Source organism: Mytilus edulis, chromosome 13, assembly GCF_963676685.1.
Source record: "Mytilus edulis chromosome 13, xbMytEdul2.2, whole genome shotgun sequence".
Lineage (NCBI taxonomy): Eukaryota > Metazoa > Mollusca > Bivalvia > Mytilida > Mytilidae > Mytilus > Mytilus edulis.
This window is the reverse complement of record NC_092356.1, coordinates 21,716,938-21,737,951: the sequence shown is the minus strand read 5'-3', so window position 1 is coordinate 21,737,951 and position 21,014 is coordinate 21,716,938. Positions and strand designations below refer to the sequence as shown.

The following is a 21,014-nucleotide window of genomic DNA, read 5'->3' as shown; positions in this document are numbered from 1 at the left end:
AAACAATAACAAACGCCACACAACGTGTGCAAAATTTTGGTTAGAAAGAAATGCACACATACTTTGCAAATTACAAACGATACCGTTTTAAGAAATAATCGATTTATTCAAAACTCCAACCATTGAATGAATGAATATGTTATTTGTAAAAGCATATAGAACATGCTATGGCAATACGTAATATATACACAATGTGACAAAAGACTGGTAACAGAGAACAATACAATAATAACATACATGTTATAACTAACCAATAATACCAGATCTAGCTTTCCATGCACTCTTCAAATAGTTACAGAGCTTAATTCATGTAATTGTTAGAGATCTAGAATTAGCTTTCAACAAACAAGACAGTTAACAAATAGTAGGTCATGAACAATAATAGCGTGGCAAAAACAATATTCTAATTGCCCTATATGCTGGACATACCAAAACAAAATGGAATTCATTCTAAACACATTGCATATTACAACATACACAAAGATGCATTTCTCTTGGTAGAAGCGACCAACTTCAACATTTTCAATGTACCACTTCGTAGTTTTGTAAGAATGTTAATATTATTAATGTACCTAAAATAATTCTCATAACAAAAATCAAACTTTATACTTCTATACACACCTAATGTCTCACAGTCACATATATCTGGTGACCATTTTTGTAGATATTGGTCTTAAATGCGTGCCTTTATAACATCAAACGATACATCAATTGTACAGTTTATCAATGTAGTATATGGCAACTGATGATTTTGAAATGCATTAAACATATTTTACCAAACTAGTCAATCTATTCTAGTATAAACTGGAAAAATCGCCTTTCATTGCATTAAAAAGAAAAAAGGACGAAAAGACAAATAACTGTATATAAAACGCCATTGAAAACCAAAAGTGGTCTCAGGTGCTACATATTTTCAAATATATTATAGACATTTACGAATGTCACAAAAAAATATCGATTGAACGTTTTTTTTCCCTATAATTCGCTGTTTTCGGTGTGTTCATTTTCAATCTTTTCTCTTTACACAGCTTGCACAGAACCACCAATGATTCAGAATGCTACTTACAAAATTGAAGAGATCAGCAACAATTTCGAAGTCTTATACCAATGTGGTACAGGATTACTTTTAATTGGGAACAAGTTCATAAAATGTCAGGTAGATGCGACTTGGACATATCCAACATTTATATGTACCGGTAAGCATGTATTATTCATTTTTATTACTTGTTGTTTATAAGGGGAATGCATGTTATTGTTAACCAAATGTTTACTCTGTATTGAAAAAATCTGTAACGACATTGTCAGTTTTGATTTATTACTTTTTAGACGTCTGTCAAAATATATTCAATTCTTTCTGAAAAGTCTTGATTTCTCAAAAGCTTCTGTAGTTATAGGCATCATTGTAACTCGGTCATGGTTTGGATAACAACAAATAATAAAAATACACTTTTAAAGTCAAATTTTCGTATAAGATCTATTGAAATTGTCGAAATTAAACAATTAGCTTAGCTAAGGTAATTTTTATTGTATACTCTGTATAGTCAATAGGCCAGTAAAATTTACATTTCAAGTCAATGAGCTACAGAAAGATTCCGGTCATTTAACTACGATGGTACTTTATAGAATTTGAAAATATAGCATGCTTGACAGTGAAACACTTATCAATAAGTTCTTAATGATTTTTTGATCAACGTACGGTGTTCAACAATGAACAAAACTCATACAATATAGGTATCTGCTGTTTACTAAACTAGTAAACGAAACAAAAATATGTCAGACAGCAACCAAACATACTCACTGGATAACATGTCATGACTTTTCACAGCACATACAGATTGTGGCGGGTTTCTAATATTATATCAATAATTATTGACAAAACTAAATTACAAACCCTATTATTGTTTTCGTTTCTGTTGCCTTCTAATACATAATGAATCTTAAATTTGGACAATTACTTATTAACTATGCATCAATACGCAGTTTTAAATGTACATTTGATAAGTACTTATTAAATATGCATAAATGCAAACATTGATTTTTTTTTTAGATTGTCCAAGTGCACCAGCTGTTGCAAATGCAGTTGTAAATATACCTCTGATTCGTCATGATGAACAACAACTGACTTATAAATGTAAAAACAAGTTCTACTTGTATGGACCAAATACAGTCACTTGTCAAAATGATACAACTTGGTCATCTATTATGTTCTCTTGTATTGGTAAGTTTATGAAATCACGAAGTTTTACAATATTTACAATACATATACATGTGAGTGGCCTCACAGGAAAACAAAATAACTTATCATTTCGATTTGAAAATCCATTTATGTACTAGTATTTAATATGTATCTTTGATTTGAAGTTTCTACTACTTTTCAGTTGTTTTTTTATCATTATTGTTTTAAACTGTTTACCGACGAGGACGGTCTTCATGCTAAATGAGTTCTTTGTTCTCGTCGCATTTTTGTTTTATTGTTACCATGATTTTATCCTCTTTTAGTCGATATATGATATATGAAGATTAGTGAACTATCTACTTCAGCCTTCCCGAATATCTGCAGTTACCTCCATCATTGCGACCGTTATACTGCATCTGGAGTTTCTATTTGGTATTTTTTATAAGACTGTTATAATTTGTCTCGTTGGCATTTGTTTGTAACATCATGTTTTTGAATTTTTCATGGACTAATGATTGTCAGTTTATGTTTTCCTATTTTTCTGCTAAATCAGGACTGTATGTCGATTGTGTGTTGGTATTTTATTTTCATTCGAGTAAAGGTTTTTGTTTTTTCTCATAGAAATATTTATGTATGTTCTATTTTACTGTCAGAATTATTGTAGCTTTTAACAATTTATAGTGCGATTTTTAATGTTCACATATACATTTAAAAAAAAACATTTTAGTAATTTTTAGATAAAAAAATGAGTAACTTTAAATTGAATATATCAGGCTTATCTAGTTTACCATTAAAACAATTTTCCCATTGAAAAATCAGAGACTGTGCATTTTAAACATCTGTTTCCCCTGAGGGAGCTGTTCTGAAGCGCAGAATATGGTAGCACATAAATATTTGCGCTTAACACTGATATTGCTATTTTGTAATGTACATGTATTGAAATACTATATTTTCCATGCCTTATGCATTATTCCCTTTATAAAGAAAAACATTATACCATATACAAAATTCTAAAATATTTTGTTATTACAGTTTGTCGTAGTCCATCAAATGTCATTGGATCAACATTTAAGTACGAAATGGAACAGAATAAAATGATTTATTATTACGAATGTGATGAAGGACTAACTTTAGTAGGTGACAATACTTTGCAGTGTAAATCTAACAGGGCATGGACACCACCGATGTTTGTTTGCACTGGTATGTTTTATTTTGTAAACCATGGTTATATTTGAAATGTTCAAGTCATTTGTTTACTTGTTATTTGCTTGGATACAACATTATTACTGGAACATTGTATTCTAAATATATAATAAGAAAATAAGATATTTTCAAGATCTTCCGACAGGACAATATATTGTGATGACTACCTCTTATGAGGTATGTTCGGAAATATTCAACTATTTGCTCATGTGATCGACCACACGTATATTCTAACAAAGACTACATAAAAAATTATTCAACATTCAAAGTGTTTCGAATAGATTCATATAAGAATTTTCTAAATTGTGAAAGATGTTTCATTTAAAACCTAATATATATATTGGATTACACAATCAGGTAGATATTAGAAAATTATATATCGTCGTACTGCCTTCAACAATGAGAAAACCCATGTGCATCGTTATTTACACACAATAACCCGTCTAACTAGTGTTTTATGTAAAGTAGTGACGTATACTAAGTTTTTAGTTGCAACTACCTAGTTGGTATAGCTGATTAATTCCTATAAACAGTACATTTTATGTTAAATGTTTTTCGTCAGTCTAGAGGGTAAACATGACATGTTTATTTTCATGTAAGTATACATTTCGATTTACTTTAAACCAAACTTCTTGAAAATATATTTTTTCGAAATAGAAAAAAAAATTGTTATAAGTAGTTTTTAATATTTTTTAGGATGTTCGTATCCGACATTATTAGCTGGTACTTCTGTCACAATTGTGCGTATATCTGCAGTTAACATTGTAACATATAGTTGTGACGGTGGGTTAAATCTGATTGGCAATAGTGAGATAACATGTCAAGAAAGCCTAAACTGGACGGATCCATTATTCTTTTGCACAGGTAAACATGAATTTATTTTATTGAAATTTTTATTTTATAAGTGTAAGCATTTGGTATGACTGATCTTCAAATGATATTATTTCAAAAATATGTATATGTGAATATTTGAAAGCTAAATACACACGTTGTTTAAACTACTCTTTTAAACAATATAGTAATTCTCTAATGGTTACAATTTTTTTTACAGATTTTCTGTTTTGAATTTTCCTCGGTGTTCAGTATTTTTTGTGATTTTACATGTTTTTAGACATAGAGGTAGTTTTCAAACACACAAACTAAGAAGTGAATGATGAAAAAAGTAAAATCACAAAAATACTGAACTCAGAGGAAAATCTTATCGGAAAGTTCATAATCGCATGGGAAAATCAAATGACAAAACACATAAAAAACGAATGGACAAGAACTGTTATATTCCTGACTTGGTACGGGCAATTTCAAACGTAGAAATAGTGGATTAAAGCTGGTTTTATAGCGCAAAATTGATTGTTTTATTTGTTATTTTAGGATGCACGAATCCACCAGCTGTACCAAACGCAGCATTACACATAGACTTACTACAGAATGATACCATGGTGTACTATGATTGTGATCATGGATATAACTCTGTTGGATATAAGTATATTGATTGTTATAGTACTTCATGGACTGTACGACGATTCATTTGTACACGTAAGCATCAATCATAAAAGACAACTAATACCTTGTCGTTTAAAACACTTTGCGTTAGTATAATTAATTAGTATGCGCATGGTACATAATTTCTGAAACATGAACAACATAATAAAAGAAAAACAAAGACATATAAAACCCATGTTTGATACGCTCATGTGAAATAAAAAAACTTGTTTACTTATTGTTTTAAGTAGAGATACCTTTTTATGATTATGGCATCCCGTTTTTGTTTGTCATATTGCTATGTCATTCGATTGCATTGAAAAAGAGGCAAAATATCTCAAAATAACAGTTAAACTAATAAATCGAGAATAAACTGACAAGCTCATGGCAAAAATAAAAGACAGACAGACAAACAACACTACAGAAAACACCACATAGACAACTAAAGACTGAGCAACTAGTATTGATTGTGGATTCTTTAATGAAAGTTTCCGACCAGTTGAAAACATTCAATATCATTCTTGTAGTTACTGACGTCTTTAAATAAAATGTAGATGCGCAGTAATACATTCTTGTAATTTGCCTAAAATCAAAATTTACGTTAGCTTAAAATTATGAGTTAAGAATATTCACTAAACCTTTTACATTTCATATAGTCATACTAAATGATTGACAAAAAAGTTAAACAAAAATTAACACATTTGCACATTTCATCATTAGTCGACCATGATTTGTTTGTATGTTTTCAATTTAACCAACAATGCTAAAACTATATTAAATTAAAATGACTTACTATCATATAACGCTAGCATATAATGTTTTGAGAATTGATTGAAATTACAGCATTAATATAATAATATGTTTTTGGCATATTGAAGGATCTTTAGTCTGATTTTAAAAAGAATATACTGTTAATTAGGGGGGAAGAATTAGCTATTACCGCGATATAGCATTTTTGAGTTGATGCGGCATTAAGCAAACACCAATCAATCAATATAATAATTTGTTGACTTCCTTAGTTACAGACAAGAAGATAGAGAATTTTACGCTAACTGTTATCCAATCAGAACCATTGATACAAAATAATTGCATTAGAATTAGCTATAACCCGATATAGCCTTTTTGAGTTGATGCGGCATAAAGCAATCACCAATCGATCAATATAATAATTTGTTGACCACATTATTTTCAAAAAGTTTAGTTACTCATGTGACCTCTCATAATATAATGCATTAAAGATATGTACGAATAGCATAAAACAAAGAATACATTGCTGGACTGTGGACAAAATAGTTATAGATATCAAAGGTACCAGGACTAAATTTCAATACGCCAGACGCGAGTTTCATCAACGTTAGACTCATCATTGAAGCTCAAGTAAAAAATGTTAGAAAACCAAACAAGTATAAAGTTGTAGAGCATTGAGGACCCAAAATTCAAAAAAAGTTGTGCCAAATATGGCTAAGGTATTCTATGACTGGGATAAGACAGTCCTTAGTATTACGAATAATTGTTTTTTTTTTGTAAACCGGAAATTTATAAAAATTACCATATAATTTATATTCATGTCAAAACCGAAGTGCTGATTACTAGTGATAACCTCGGGGACGAAACGTCTAGGGACGAAACGTCTACCAGCAGTAGTTATGTTTTGCTTTTCTTAATGCTTGTTTCAATTCCTTTTTTTTTATTCAGGTTGCACAGAGCCACCAACTGTTCAAAATGCAACCTATAAAATTGAAAAAATCAACAACGTGTTTGAAGTGTTATATCAATGTAATATTGGATTACTTTTGATTGGAAACGAGTTCATAAATTGTCAGACAGATGTTACGTGGACATATCCAACATTCCTTTGTACCGGTAGGTTTTGGTAGTAGAATTCATGAAAGAGCTTATAGTCATGTCACCTGCATTAACTATTTGCTTTTAAATGTATAAATTGAAATCAATTAAAAGGCGAGTTGTGATTCAACAAGACACAACTATTGAATGTCAGCTGATATTACTAAAATGAGGAACATTTTGTTGTAGAATCTCACAGTCATATAGGTGAGAGGTTTATCTAGCTATAAACCCAGATTAAATCCACAATCTTAAACATAAAACAATGCCTCTACCAAGTCAGGAATATGCCAGTTGTTGTTCATTCGTGTAATGTGTTTCAGCTTTTAATTTTCTGTTTGATAATTGACTTTCCGTTTAAAATGTTCCTCGGAGTATAGTATTTTTATCAATTTACTTTTTGATTCAACTTGGCACAATAGTTAAATGTCAGCTGATATATTCAAATGAAGAGCACTTTTTGTAATATCTCACATTAAAGAAGTGTTTTGAAAAAATGATACCTCGAAGACAAAAAGTCAATACCTTGATATAGAACAACAAAACTGAACAGCAAAGAATCAATCGGGTGAACTAACGTGTTTAATAATGCGTAAGCAAAGCTCCCTTACAGTATGACCTTTATTTGTGTTACTCATAAATTATTCATGGAATCGTGATGCAATTAAAAAACTAATTTGCAATTTTACGAACAATGGACTACATTATAGTCACTGAAACATGTGAAAGTTGAATAACAAGAACTAATGAAAATTATCGTAGTTGTATGCTTATATATTAAAAAAAAGATGTGGTATGATTGCCAATGAGACAAATCTCCCCAACAGGCCAAAATGACACAGAAATTAACAACTTTAGATAACCGTACGGCCTTCAACAATGAGCAAAGCCCATACCGCATAGTCAGCTATAAAAAGCCCCGAAATGACAACGTAAAACAATTCAAACGAGAAAAACAAACGGCCCTATTTATGTATGTTTTTGTCATAACATAAAATGAATCATACAATGTACTAAGTATGTTCATATTGATTAGCTATTAACATGTGCATTGTCTGTTGTAGATTGTCCTATTGCACCATCCGTTCCAAATGCAGTTGTTGATATACCTTTAATTCGTCATGATGAACAGCTATTGACTTATACATGTATTAATGATTTTCATTTGTATGGACCAAATATAATATCCTGTCAGAATGATACTACCTGGTCTTCAATTATGTTCGCCTGTATTGGTAGGTTAGCTTGTTTAATTAATTGCTTTTTATACCAACATTAGCAAAATGACACATGTGGAGTAAGATCTGCTTAACCTTTCGAAGTACAGGAGAACGACACGGTTTTTGATGGATTTGTAGAAAGAAAAAAAACATTATCCGTTCAGGATCATATATTTCAATTAATTATTTAATGTAACTACGATCAAATGCAACATTTTAAGTCATGGGACAGTAAATGGCTTAAATTACAGATTTTGCTACAAATTTGCAATCCGTTTTTGCTCGTTGAACTATAACTTTAAACTGTTTTTATGTGAAATATTGCTTATCGAATTCTTTCAAAATACTAATTGCCAATTTGTAAAGAAAGCACATAAATAAGCGAAATTTTTCTATTGTTTGTCTTAAAAAATTCAAGCATTAATGACTATTTGGTCTTAAGTTCAAATACAGTGGCAATTAATATGTCAAACTTTAACGTTATCCAGCTGAACAATTCAACATACCTTTGATTGCATTATAGAACGTACTGATTCCCGAAAGTTTGATAGAACAAAAACAGGTGCTTCTAATCTGCACAACTGGACAAATGTGCCCACTACTTAAATTTTATATACTCTTTTTTACCAAAACTTCCCAAATAATTCATCTATTTACAAAGATTCCAAAGATTCAACTATGAATAGGAATTATTTTGTTTAAAAGTACTTACTACTTCTATGTGTTCAGTGTATCCGGCCCTGAATTAGTGTTTATTTTTACATATAATGTCGTATACACATTTTATGATGAGTTTATTTACAACCACTGGGTCGATGCCACTGCTTGTGGAGATTTATTTCCCCGAGGGTATCACCAGCCCAGTAGCCAGCACTTTTGTGCTGACATGAATTATCATTGATATGGTTATATTAAATTTATAAATTAACTGTTTACAAAATTTTAAATTTTTAAAATACTAAGGCTTTTCTACCTCAGGAATAGATTACCTTAGCTGGATTTGGCAAAACTTTTAGGAATTTTGGCCCTCAATGCTCTTCACCTTCGTACTTTATTTAGCCTTTTTAATTGTTTTGGATTCTAGCGTCACTGATGAGTCTTTTGTAGACGAAACGGGCGTCTGCCGTATGTACAAAATTTATTCCAGGTATCTATGATGAGTTTATTTAGATAATTTATACCACGTACTTATTGGATTCAAACATTAAGTTCAAGTTTTCAAGTATATAAGTACGCTTGTTTGAAAATGATGTTATATATGATATGTCTAAAAGTATATTATCTCATAATGTGACATAATCATTAACATTCAAATTTTCTATTTTCATCTTTCAGCGTGTCCTTATCCTTCTAACGTTACAGGGGCATCATTAAAGTATGAAATGGAACAGAATAGTATGATTTTCTATTACGAATGTGACGAAGGACTTAATTTAGTAGGTGATAGTACCATGCAGTGTCAATCAAATACAGAATGGACCCCTCAGAGGTTTATTTGCACTGGTAAGAATGATAAAGAAGTATTTATAAAAAGAAGATGTGGTTGGATTGTCATTGAACCATATCAAATTCGCAGGTAATACACGATGGTCTTGAAGTATAGATTTTGCGCACTGGCGTTGTATATCATCTTAACAACGTGTTATATTATTATTTTATTTGTCTTTATTTATATTACTTTTACTGTTAAGTCTGTTTTTCGAGATATCCTTTTTGACGTAACTCTGTGCTTATGTATACCATCATACTTTGAACGACAAAATTATTTTATGATATGACTCTGTACCTATGTATCTTGTCATACTTTGAATGACAAAATTATATTATTTATTAATAGTACTTTTACTGTTAACCCACTTTTTTGTGATATACATTTGACGTGAAGTACTTATGTATCCCGTCATACTTTGAACCACACTATTATTTTATTTATTATTACTTTATACTGTTTAGTCAGTTTTTGTTATATCTATTTTGCGTTACTGTATTTATGCATCCCGTCATACTTTGAACGACAAAATTATTATTTCATGTCTACCTGTGCGAATTTCAAACGCGAAATTTTACACCAGTACTCAAAACCCTCCTTCCTTGATGGGTGCATTTTACATAGACAAATAAAATCGTATGATATAATCAAAATGAGAATGTGAATTTGATGTATGCCTTTTTGTGCTTCTTCGTTACATTTGTTGTTTTTATAGTTATTAAGATGATAACACAATGTTGACTGCTGTACCCCTATTTTTGACATTTTAACTATTGTGTCTGTTTGTTTTGTACACGTATCGGTGACAATATAACGGAATTTGATGGGACTGTCATACAAGTGAGAGGTTTAGCTAGCTATAAAACCAGGTTCAATGTCTGTACCAAGTATTATGACAGTTCTTGTCCATTCGTTTTTGATGCTTTGTGTTATTTGATTTTGCCATGTGATTATGGACTTTCCGAATTGATTTTCCTCTGAGTTCAGTATTTTTGTGATTTTACTTTTTCCAAAATAATCCAAACGGCATAGAAATTAACAACTATAAGTCACCTTATATGTAGACAGCTCCTCACAAACAAAACCCTCTAACTGTTAAATGTAAAGGCATACACTACAGACACGGATACACATTCAACTGCATCCACAGAATACGAGAAACAAACCATGCAGTAAATTTAAAAAGAAGACGTATTATGATTGCCAATGAGACAACACTGCATAACAGACCAAAATGACACAGAAAATAACAATTGAAGGATACTGTATGCAATGATTATGCAACATTTGTTAGATATAATTAATTTGTTTTAAAGTACTTCTTTTTCCAATTAAATGTCATCCTGATCTTTCATTTGATAAAGGCGTTTTATTTTCAATCTGTATGCATGAAATATCACTTCATATAAACGTCCTTAAAACACCATTGTAACACATGAAGACATTGAATATTCATAGCTTGCAACTTTTCAAACTGACAAGATCTACACAAAAGTTTTAATGTAACTATGTAATAATTAGTTCTATATGAGAGTCAATGTAACAGACACCTTTAAATATTATCATATTTAACCAAATTCCTACAACACAAAACACAATAGCAGGAAAACAGATATGAAATCATAACAAGCAACATTTATCAAGTATTACATGTTTAGAATAAACTTATATAGTCTAATGCAAAATAAAATCTGTTCACAGAATGTACACATCCTATTCCTTTAAACGAAACATCAATCAGTGTTGTTGAGGACTCCGGTACATATAAGGCAACATATAACTGCAATGGTGGATCAAATCTGATTGGGAATGGTGTAATAACATGCCACGACAATCTTACATGGACGAATCCATTATTCTTTTGTTCAGGTATATTTAGTATTTAACTAACTCTATGAGTAACTAGATCAATCCTTATATTTTAAATCTGTTTGACAAAATTGATATAAGAAGATGTGGTATGAGTACCAATGAGACAACTCTCAATCCTAGTCATTTGTAAAAGTTAACCATTATAGGTCCAAGTACGGTCTTCATAACGGAGACTTGACTTACACCGATCAGCAAGCCATAAAGGAACCCCAAAAATGACTAGTGTAAACCATTCAAACGGATAAACCAACGGTCTAATATAAAAAAAGAGAAACTAGAAACATAGTTTGTTCATTTTTTGGCAGAATAGTTCTCGTCAGAAACTTTTACTTTAAATTTACTTTTATATATATATATATATAATATTTGATAACTTTATTTGAAAAAAAAAACCCATTTAGTATCAAATGAGATTCCTGGAATATATGTCCTCATATACAATTTCTTATTAATTGCCCAAATGTAAATGTGAACATATGAATCTCTTTAACTAATTCTCAATCTTATGAATCTCTATAACTAATTCTCAATCTTATGAATCTCTATAACTAATTCTCAATCTTATGAATCTCTATAACTAATTCTCAATCTTTATCAACATATTTTCAATCATTAATATTAAATCAATATTTTAGAATGTTCCAATCCACCCGTTATTCCGCATGGAAACTTACATATCGACTTAATACAGACTGATCAACTGGTGTTCTACGATTGTAATGATGGATATAATTTCTATGGCGAAAAATACATCAAATGTGAAAATGACGACACTTGGACTCGCCCAAAATTTATTTGTACACGTAAGTAGCTGTTTGTTGAAAGATAAAAATATGAGAAGATAATGCATAAAATATAATACATGCGCATTAATGCTGTCCAAACACCCTGCTAATGCTGAAAACTATATTATTGATCTTTATGTTATTTCATAAAAGGGGCACTTGCTACGAGATATATGAAAATTCAAAATTGGATTTTTTTTTTGTTCATTCATTAATGAAAGTGAAATAGTGAAATAATAATTTGCTTTTATCAGCTAAAATGGTTCAATTTTATCAAACTAAGCTTATAAACATTGATAATGACTTATTCACTAGCAAGTGAATAATTCGACCTCATTAAATCCGTATTCATGAGAACTCCAATTTAACCCCGCAGAAACGCATGCATTGTCTGTGTACGGGTATTTAAAGGAAAAGAATGTCAACATTGAAAGTGATACTAGGTAAATAATTTGATTTACAGATTCGATCCACACAAAATCATTCTGACTTATAAAGGTAAAAAAGACGATAAACATAATTTTTTAATTTACAATATACAAAATGTAACGTAACTATTAAAATACAATTACACGAGGTGCTTAGTCTATTATCTATGTTTATGTTTACATCGCTTATACAATGTATGGTCATAGAAGGTCAACTCGATAGTTAATTAGATGGCGTCTTGACTAAAATTCACAAAAAACAAAGCTACATCTTATTGAGACCATTTCCTATAAATTGTTTACTTTATACATTTGATAGCTTGGAAAAATATTTTACATTGTTATAAATGAAATATGACAATTTGAGTCAAATCGGTGAACATGAATTTGACAGCTAGTGCCCCTTTAAGGCTTTATCAAAGTTTAAGTTCAAGTCATATGTGAAAGTAATCTAGGGAGGAGTTGTGTAACTGATATATTATTGTTAAGATTTGTTTATTGTATTATTCTATCACAATAACTGTCAAATATATATACATATTAATCGTCCTGAATACGCATGAAACATTTGCAACTGGACGTTAAGCAAACAATAATCAATCAATATATATTAAGATACAGAGATGTGGTATATTTTTGTACTACTAGTATATTTTGTGTGTTTTCTAGAGCATATTTTTGATATTTGAGGGAACATTGATACCTTTATAATTAGGATAGTCTTTAGATTTTGATATTGAACGAATCAAATGTTAGATGAATTCAAATACTATTAGATAAATTCGTAAAGGTTTAATATTGCACTGAAAAAAGGTTTATTACGACGCAATGATATACAACTGATATCAAAGAACAAACACCCAGTGTATTGATTTAAGTAAAATTAAGCTTTGATAATGTATAATGATCATATTATCGCGAATACCATTTTACTAGGAACTTTCTGTTTTGAATTTTCCTCGAGTTCAGCTTTTTTTTTTGCGTTTATTTTAGTTTTTGTTTCTAAATCGTCAAATTATTCCTTTATGAAAAAAGCATTGCAATTACAGGAACAAGTATAGTAAATGTAATTTAGTATCTGAATTAGTCTATGTTTCTTCAATTTTCAAACAAAAAGCAAATACGCTATATTCTGATTTAACCAAATAATTAACATGTTGCAGCCTGCATCGAGCCACCAAGTGTTCAAAATGCTTCCTATAAAATTGAAAATATCAACTACAATTATGAAGTGCTTTATGAATGTGATGTAGGACTATTGTTGATTGGAAACAAGTTCATAAACTGTCTGTCAAACGGGACTTGGACATATCCAACACTATTATGTACAGGTATGTGATCACTAGAAAATACGGAGGTTTGTATAGATTTATAATACCACAAAGTATAGTTTTTTGTTGCTAAAATCCATGCGATACAAAAACAGGTTGGCAAACAATGAGCAATGATGAGACTACGATACCAGGTAATGTGTGAAAATATAATTCGATTTCATTAACCTTTTTTTTAAATTATGATAAAACAAAATCCTCGATCAAATTAAATTCTGTCTTCCATAGTAATAACGTTCAATGTTGATGCACATTTGTGAGAGATTTATGAAATCAAAAAATCCATATTAGCGAGCAAATTGGCTTTGAAAGAAAAATGAAATGTTGACTTTACAGGTAAAACATTTCTTCAACCGGTCCGCAATTTGCAAAAAAGAAGATGTCGACAACAAAAATAATTTATAGGAAGTATGTAGATCGAAATGTTGTTGAAAATGAAAACGATTTTTGATTTTAAAGGCTTTTAAGATAAACATCGTTATCAGCTCAGATAAAAAAGTCAAAATTGTAATTTATTTCAGAGTGTCCGGCTGCCCCATCTGTACAGAATGCTGCCGTGAATGTAGACCTGATTCGTCATGATGATAGCAAACTTACATATCAATGTCTGCCAAGCTATTATATGTATGGTTCAAATGTGATAGATTGTAACATTAATTCTACATGGACACCAACTGTGTTTGCCTGCATTGGTAAGTGCCTTTGTGTTTGTATTCGGACACTACATAAATAAATAAAGGCAACAGTAGTATACCGCTGTTCAAAACTCATCAATCTATGGACAAAAAACAAAATCGGGGTAACAAACTAAAATTGAGGGAAACGCATTAAATATTAGAGGGGAACAACGACACAACATTAAAATGTAACACACACAGCAACGGACTAAGCATTAGACAAAATCCGATGAGAATAACCAATATAACATCAAAACCAAATACATGAATTTGGGATAGAAAAGTACTCAAAACTCATCATAGATACCATAATTGAACTTATAGTTTTACGCCAGACGCAAATAATACTTTGCATTAGAGTCGTGTACAAAATAAAATGATAGCATAAGCAATATTTGAAATAACAACTGCATTTACATTTATTATATTCTTTGGAAACATGATTTGGTTGTTTGCTATGTTATTAATATAGTGTTCTCTGAATATCAGATGTGATTTCCATATAGTATTTTCGTCTGTGTTTCATTTAAACCAAAAAACCTGATTCATAACGAAGGATCGGTCTATTTGACTAGTTGTCAGTGCTTCGGCATGTCTTATTGTTTCTTTATATATTTTCAATCCACTATTTTCTACATAACAAAACTCCTGTACCAAGTCAGTAATTTGACAGGTGCTATTCGTTTGATGTTTTTTATTATAAGGGACTTTCCGTTTTGAATTTTCCTCGGAGTTTTTTTTTGCATATGATAACGTATAGATATACTATAATTAAAATGATCATAGCTGTTTGACAATTATGATATTCGCAATATTTCATACTTGATTAGATTTATTCTGAACATTGTTATATACATGTAGTCTTTAAAAGAACTTAAACAAAGTTACAAAGGGTACCAGGATTCTAATCCGGTAGATGAGTGTATCGTACTTATATAAAGACTCGTCAGTTTTTCTTGAATCAAAACAATTGAAAGCAACACAAGATATTGTTGAAGACAAAGCTGTTTAACAGATTTACATTTTTATATAACTGTCCTAAATAGACACCTTGTATACGGTTGTCTCAGTCACATCTAAGTGTAATTAAATTATTCAATTAGAACTAAGAAATAGTTTTGATTTCAGATCGTTGATGGTATTGGTTTAAGTTGTAATCAATCACTGGTTTTCTAGGTTTTGGTGTACTAGGATCGTGGCATACTTTTAATAATTTCTTTTTTTTAAATCTCGTTTTAACAGAGTTTAACAACTCCTGTATCCTTCTATTAATTTAATCTAAAATCATTTCAATATGAATATATCATCTTTGTCACAACAAACGTCTTTCCTTCGATTAAATGAAGCAAACAAAAAAAAGATAATTATCTTTCAAATTTAATGCTTCATTTCAGAATGTGTAAATCCAGGAAACGTGACAAATGCTGTCTTTACGTTTGTAATAGAAAACGGTCACATGCTTTTCTATTACGAATGTAAAGACGAATTGTATTTAATCGGGAATAATGCTCAACAATGTCAATCAAATTCCGAATGGACCCAACAGATGTTTACCTGTAGTAGTAAGTATATTCCTTGCATCAATGTTTTATATATATTTTTTGACTGACATAATATGCATGACTTAAAATATCATAATCACATTCTTTTTTTATTTACGTATTTGAATGAAATAATATGCATGATTTATAATATCATATTCACATTAATGTTTTTTTTTAAATATTTGACTGAAATATTATACATGGTTCTATAATATTATATTTACATCTTTTTATTTACCAATTGTTCAATGAATGTATTATTGTACTTATAAAATGCACTAAAATAGCACTTATATATAAATATATTTGTCTTTAACTTATTAATATTGTTACACGCTTTTACATTTCAAATAAAATCTTACACATATTTAATAGTATCATGTATGTTTTTTTATCCTAAGCATGAGGCTAGACAAAATTGCACATATTTTCACAATTTTTAAGCATGTCACACAAAGCCTTTTTGCTATTAACTTTTATTATAGCATGTCCTCAGCCAGAGCACATTTCACAAACTTCTGTCATAGTTGAGGTGAGTCCATACGATCGCATTGTTAAATATCAATGTGAAAATGGGACAATTGGAGCGGGAAATATCACGTGTCAGTCTGATTTGACATGGACAGCACCGTACTTTACATGCAGTGGTAAGCACCTTTTTATGATTGAAAACTTACTCTGATATGATATTGCATTAATTGATTTTGTCTAAGTCTCCATCCTATACCTGTCTTTAAAAAAAAACAGCAGAAAAGTCATGAGTAATGTAATGATTTAATTTTTAAGTTTCGAACTGGGTTATACGTTAAATTGCATTCTGTATCAACAAATCTGAATGCTAGACGTTTAATACAAGCTATTTCAAATCCTTAAATCGGTACTTAAATACTGCATAATCATGAATTTTACATGCCTTCTTGCAAAATCAACAATATACGTGTATTAATTAGTATAACATGCCTGGATTCTTTAACTGTAAACTTCACTCTAAGAATAATCTAAATAAACAATCAACTGACTGTTTGCTCTGAGTTTTGATAAAAATTACTGCAGTCAGAATCACGATTTGTTTAAAACATACAATATTTAAGGTCCTTAAATAACGGGAGACAACTTTGTTGTGTCAAAGCTCTTCTTATTATCCAACACATAAAATGGTTTGTTAAGAAAATAAAGCGCAAGCTTCTTTCGTAAGAATAGGTGTGTATTAAAAACCAAAAACATTTCAGGATATTATGTGTTTTGAAGTGAGTTCGTTATCAAAAGAACGATTGAACGGAAACATTACAAACTATAAAAAATATATATCACCAGGTTTTCTTTAGAATCCTTAATTACGCTAACTCTTTACTTCGTTTTGAGAAAGATATTTTGCAAATACGTATTTTGACATTACGGACTTATGATTAAGATCTTAACTAATTCAGAGGCAACAGCTAATTAAAGATATCAATCATACAATGTTATAATGCATAATTTTGACGCCTTCAAATACCAATAACATATTTATCCATAACTCATTTTTGTTTTAACATATCACGTGACATTTGCTTAATTTTGCAGGATGTCCTGACCCTCCAGAAATAACTTACGCAATTTATACATTTGAAACAACATTGAATATAACATATTTAAATTATGAATGTGAACCTGGATTAAATTTAGTTGGAAATGGTTCTATTCAATGCCAAAATGATAATATATGGAGTCAACAGAAATTCGTATGCACATGTAAGTAACAAATTTAAACAGAGACTGGGAATGTAAAACATACGTCAATGAGACACCAATCAAGCGAGAAAAATAAGAAAACTGACATCTTGTAGGATACAAGGTTCAAATGAACTGATTTGATAATTTCCATACTGTGTCAAACATTTTAAATATGTCTGTAAGTAAAAGGGTAAAAGGATGCAAATGATTATTGATGTCCACATTTCTTGGATTTTCTACAAAATGAGCCCACAGCACATTACAAGAAATACAAAATGTGTTTCCATAACCAATGAAATTTCCTATCCCAGAATGCAAATCAAATAATAATAACCTTTCAAAAACACACAAAGAATGCCACTTCTTACACACTTGTTTCACTGCAGTGTACATTTTTTTTGTAAACGATAACAAATGATGTCCCACCGTAATTAGCCAGCGTGCAATCGACAGAGACAAATCGAGTCAATAATAATTTAGTTTGCAAAGAACTTTCATATCTTGAATGTTTATTATTTCGTTTCTCAAAAACACTGTTGCATGTGTTGCAAATAACGCTTGCTGTCAATAAAAGTTAAGTTTAAGTAACTTCGCATGTGAGTAAATTAATTGCCGAACTATGATGGACCAATTAAAGATTTGACATATGCTGCAAAAATGGTTTACGACATATGATTGATAAATTATCAATCAAAAGTTTAAGCATTATAAAAGAGTATTCACTATTGTATTCACGGGAATTCCGGGTCATCGATGCTATTCAAATTCGTACTTTCGGCCTTTTTAACTTTTATATTCTGCATCAGTGATAACTTTGTTGTGGACAGCTTGTGTCTGTGTATACAAGTTTAGTCTGGTATATATGACACACTTGATAAAATAACTCCATTTCCCACCTACAGAAACATGTTCAAAATAAAAGCGTAACCCTTTAATACTGATTAGAAAAATTTTAGACAATATTGAAAAGAGCAATTTGGAAAATACGGGAACACAATACTCGGTGCTTTAAAATCATTAATCATATATTTGTAGCATGTTCACAACCCACTGACGTCATGAATGCAATGTACATAGTTGAAAAAGTAGAAAAATTAAACAGTAGCTATACCGTTGTCTATAAATGTGATGATGGATTTAATTTACTTGGAAATAGCGTTATAGAATGTCATCCGGGTGGTATCTGGACAGATTTTCAATTTATATGCACACGTTAGTATACAATTAAAATACACTTGTATTAATTTATAACACAAGCTGATAAAATTCAAAACATTCTCTGTAAAGTAAACTTTAAATTCCTTAATGCTGCATTGACGTTTCTGGACGTTGCCAAACAATCTTTTCAACGCAGATTAAAATCCATTGAAAATTATTCGAAATAATATTATATGTAAAATTGAGAATGGAAATGGGGAATGTGCCAAAGAGACAACAACCCGACCATAGAAAAAAACAACAGCAGAAGGTCACCAACAGGTCTTCAATGTAGCGAGAAATTCCCGCACCCGGAGGCGTCCTTCAACTGGTCCCTAAACAAATATATATTAGTTCAGTGATAATGAACGCGATACTAATTTCCAAATTGTACACAAGAAACTAAAATTAAAATAATACAAGACTAACAAAGGCCAGAAGCTCCTGGCTTGGGACAGGCGCAAAAATGCGGCGGGGTTAAACATGTTTATATGATCTCAACCCTCTCCCTATACCTCTAACCGTTATATGTCATACACAGAAAGACTTTAGAAAAAATCGTTTCATTGATTTAAAAAGATTTTATTATTTATCGTAACTGCTAAATGATCATCTAAAAAAAAATTAACCAAGGTTTAAAGTATTTGAATTGCCAGACATGGTTTAATGAGACTTTCTATAACACGCAAAACACCTTGAAATAAAGACACCAATCATTGTGTCGTGAATATATACCTGACGGTCTCTTCTTAAATCAAGCAATGATATACAATACCTATTTCATTTTCACAGTGGACAACACTGTGATCTCCATAACATAAAATAATTAATCGAGGCAAAAATGTATTATATAACAATGTGAACATATTTTGACGAACTGCTAGGATGCATTTGTATTTTTGTGAACATATATGTTTCTTATATATATTCAGGATGTACAGATCCACCTGAAACCCCGGATGCAACATTTGAGGTAGTGTATGGTGATAATAACGTGGTTTATGAATGCGATCTAGGGTTGAATCTAATTGGAAATAAAAATATTGAGTGTCAGCCAGGTGGAAACTGGACTGACCGTTCATTCATATGCACAGGTGAGACAAATTTCTGGGATAACGCATTGCATTGTCTTTTATAACAAATCAAGGGAAGATATTTTGTAACATCGCAATAAATCAATTTCAATATTAATTACCGAAATAATACCTTTGAAGTAGTGATTGATTGCATGATACATATCGACTACATGCAACAACGAAGCACTTTTTAATTTATTTTTTCAACTGAAATTGATATATGTAATTATTCATGTAATTTATCTCAATATTCCAAATCGAAATTTTTTTTTAAAGACATTTGTGCTTTACTTTTGATTGATTGAGTGAAACCTAAAATCTCATCAAGTTGATTTTTTTTAATAAAATGTGTTGCTTATGTGAATTAGACCATTAAAGCAAAAAAATCAAATACATTCAAGAACCATCGTGTACCATCAAAAACGACATATTTTACATGTTTAACAATAGAAACGTTGCGATTTATTTTCTGCTTAGAAGTATATCGTCACATATTAACATAGCAATTATAAATACAGGTGAATATACAACTCAACCTTTATAAATGTACTGATCATATTTTCAATACAGTATGCACAGAGCCAGCTGATGTCATGAATGCCATGTATACAGTTGAAAAGTTCAACAGTAACTATACCGTTATTTATAAATGTGATGATGAATTCAATTTACTTGGAAATGGTGTCATGGAATGTCAGTCTGATGGAGACTGGACGAATTATAACTTTATTTGCACAAGTAAGTATTTATGTAAATAAACTACCAATACAGACAAAATATTGGTTATGCTCTATCTGTACATTGAACCATTACTTAAAAAATGAAAACACGAGTGATTGTATAGTATATAAAAAAATAAGCATTCTAGCTTCTAACTTGAAGTAAACCATAATCCTGATTTATCTATTTATAATTTGAACTCTCTGATAAGGCTGAAACATACAACTGCAAATTTAAACCATCATCAAGGACAGACACT

The 21,014-nt window shown here is 30.4% G+C and overlaps 1 protein-coding gene and 1 long non-coding RNA gene across 2 annotated transcripts in view; both read left to right on the top strand.

Moving 5' to 3' along the window:
- LOC139500180 (sushi, von Willebrand factor type A, EGF and pentraxin domain-containing protein 1-like) overlaps positions 1-17,788 on the top strand; it is a 60,254-nt gene extending 42,466 nt beyond the window's left edge. Inside the window, exons 13-26 of the mRNA XM_071288917.1 lie at positions 1,029-1,196; positions 2,048-2,218; positions 3,209-3,376; positions 4,076-4,243; positions 4,748-4,912; positions 6,554-6,721; positions 7,768-7,938; positions 9,259-9,426; positions 11,114-11,281; positions 11,920-12,087; positions 13,661-13,828; positions 14,350-14,520; positions 15,900-16,067; positions 17,613-17,788. Of these exons, the coding sequence (XP_071145018.1) occupies positions 1,029-1,196; positions 2,048-2,218; positions 3,209-3,376; positions 4,076-4,243; positions 4,748-4,912; positions 6,554-6,721; positions 7,768-7,938; positions 9,259-9,426; positions 11,114-11,281; positions 11,920-12,087; positions 13,661-13,828; positions 14,350-14,520; positions 15,900-16,067; positions 17,613-17,788 (2,366 nt within the window). The remainder of the gene's footprint in view (positions 1-1,028; positions 1,197-2,047; positions 2,219-3,208; positions 3,377-4,075; positions 4,244-4,747; positions 4,913-6,553; positions 6,722-7,767; positions 7,939-9,258; positions 9,427-11,113; positions 11,282-11,919; positions 12,088-13,660; positions 13,829-14,349; positions 14,521-15,899; positions 16,068-17,612) is intronic.
- Positions 17,789-18,830: 1,042 nt separating this feature from the next.
- LOC139501226 (uncharacterized) lies at positions 18,831-20,767 on the top strand. Its single transcript, XR_011658492.1, has 3 exons — positions 18,831-18,974; positions 19,892-20,053; positions 20,606-20,767. It is a non-coding gene; the product is annotated as an uncharacterized lncRNA (long non-coding RNA).
- Positions 20,768-21,014: the final 247 nt, after the last annotated feature.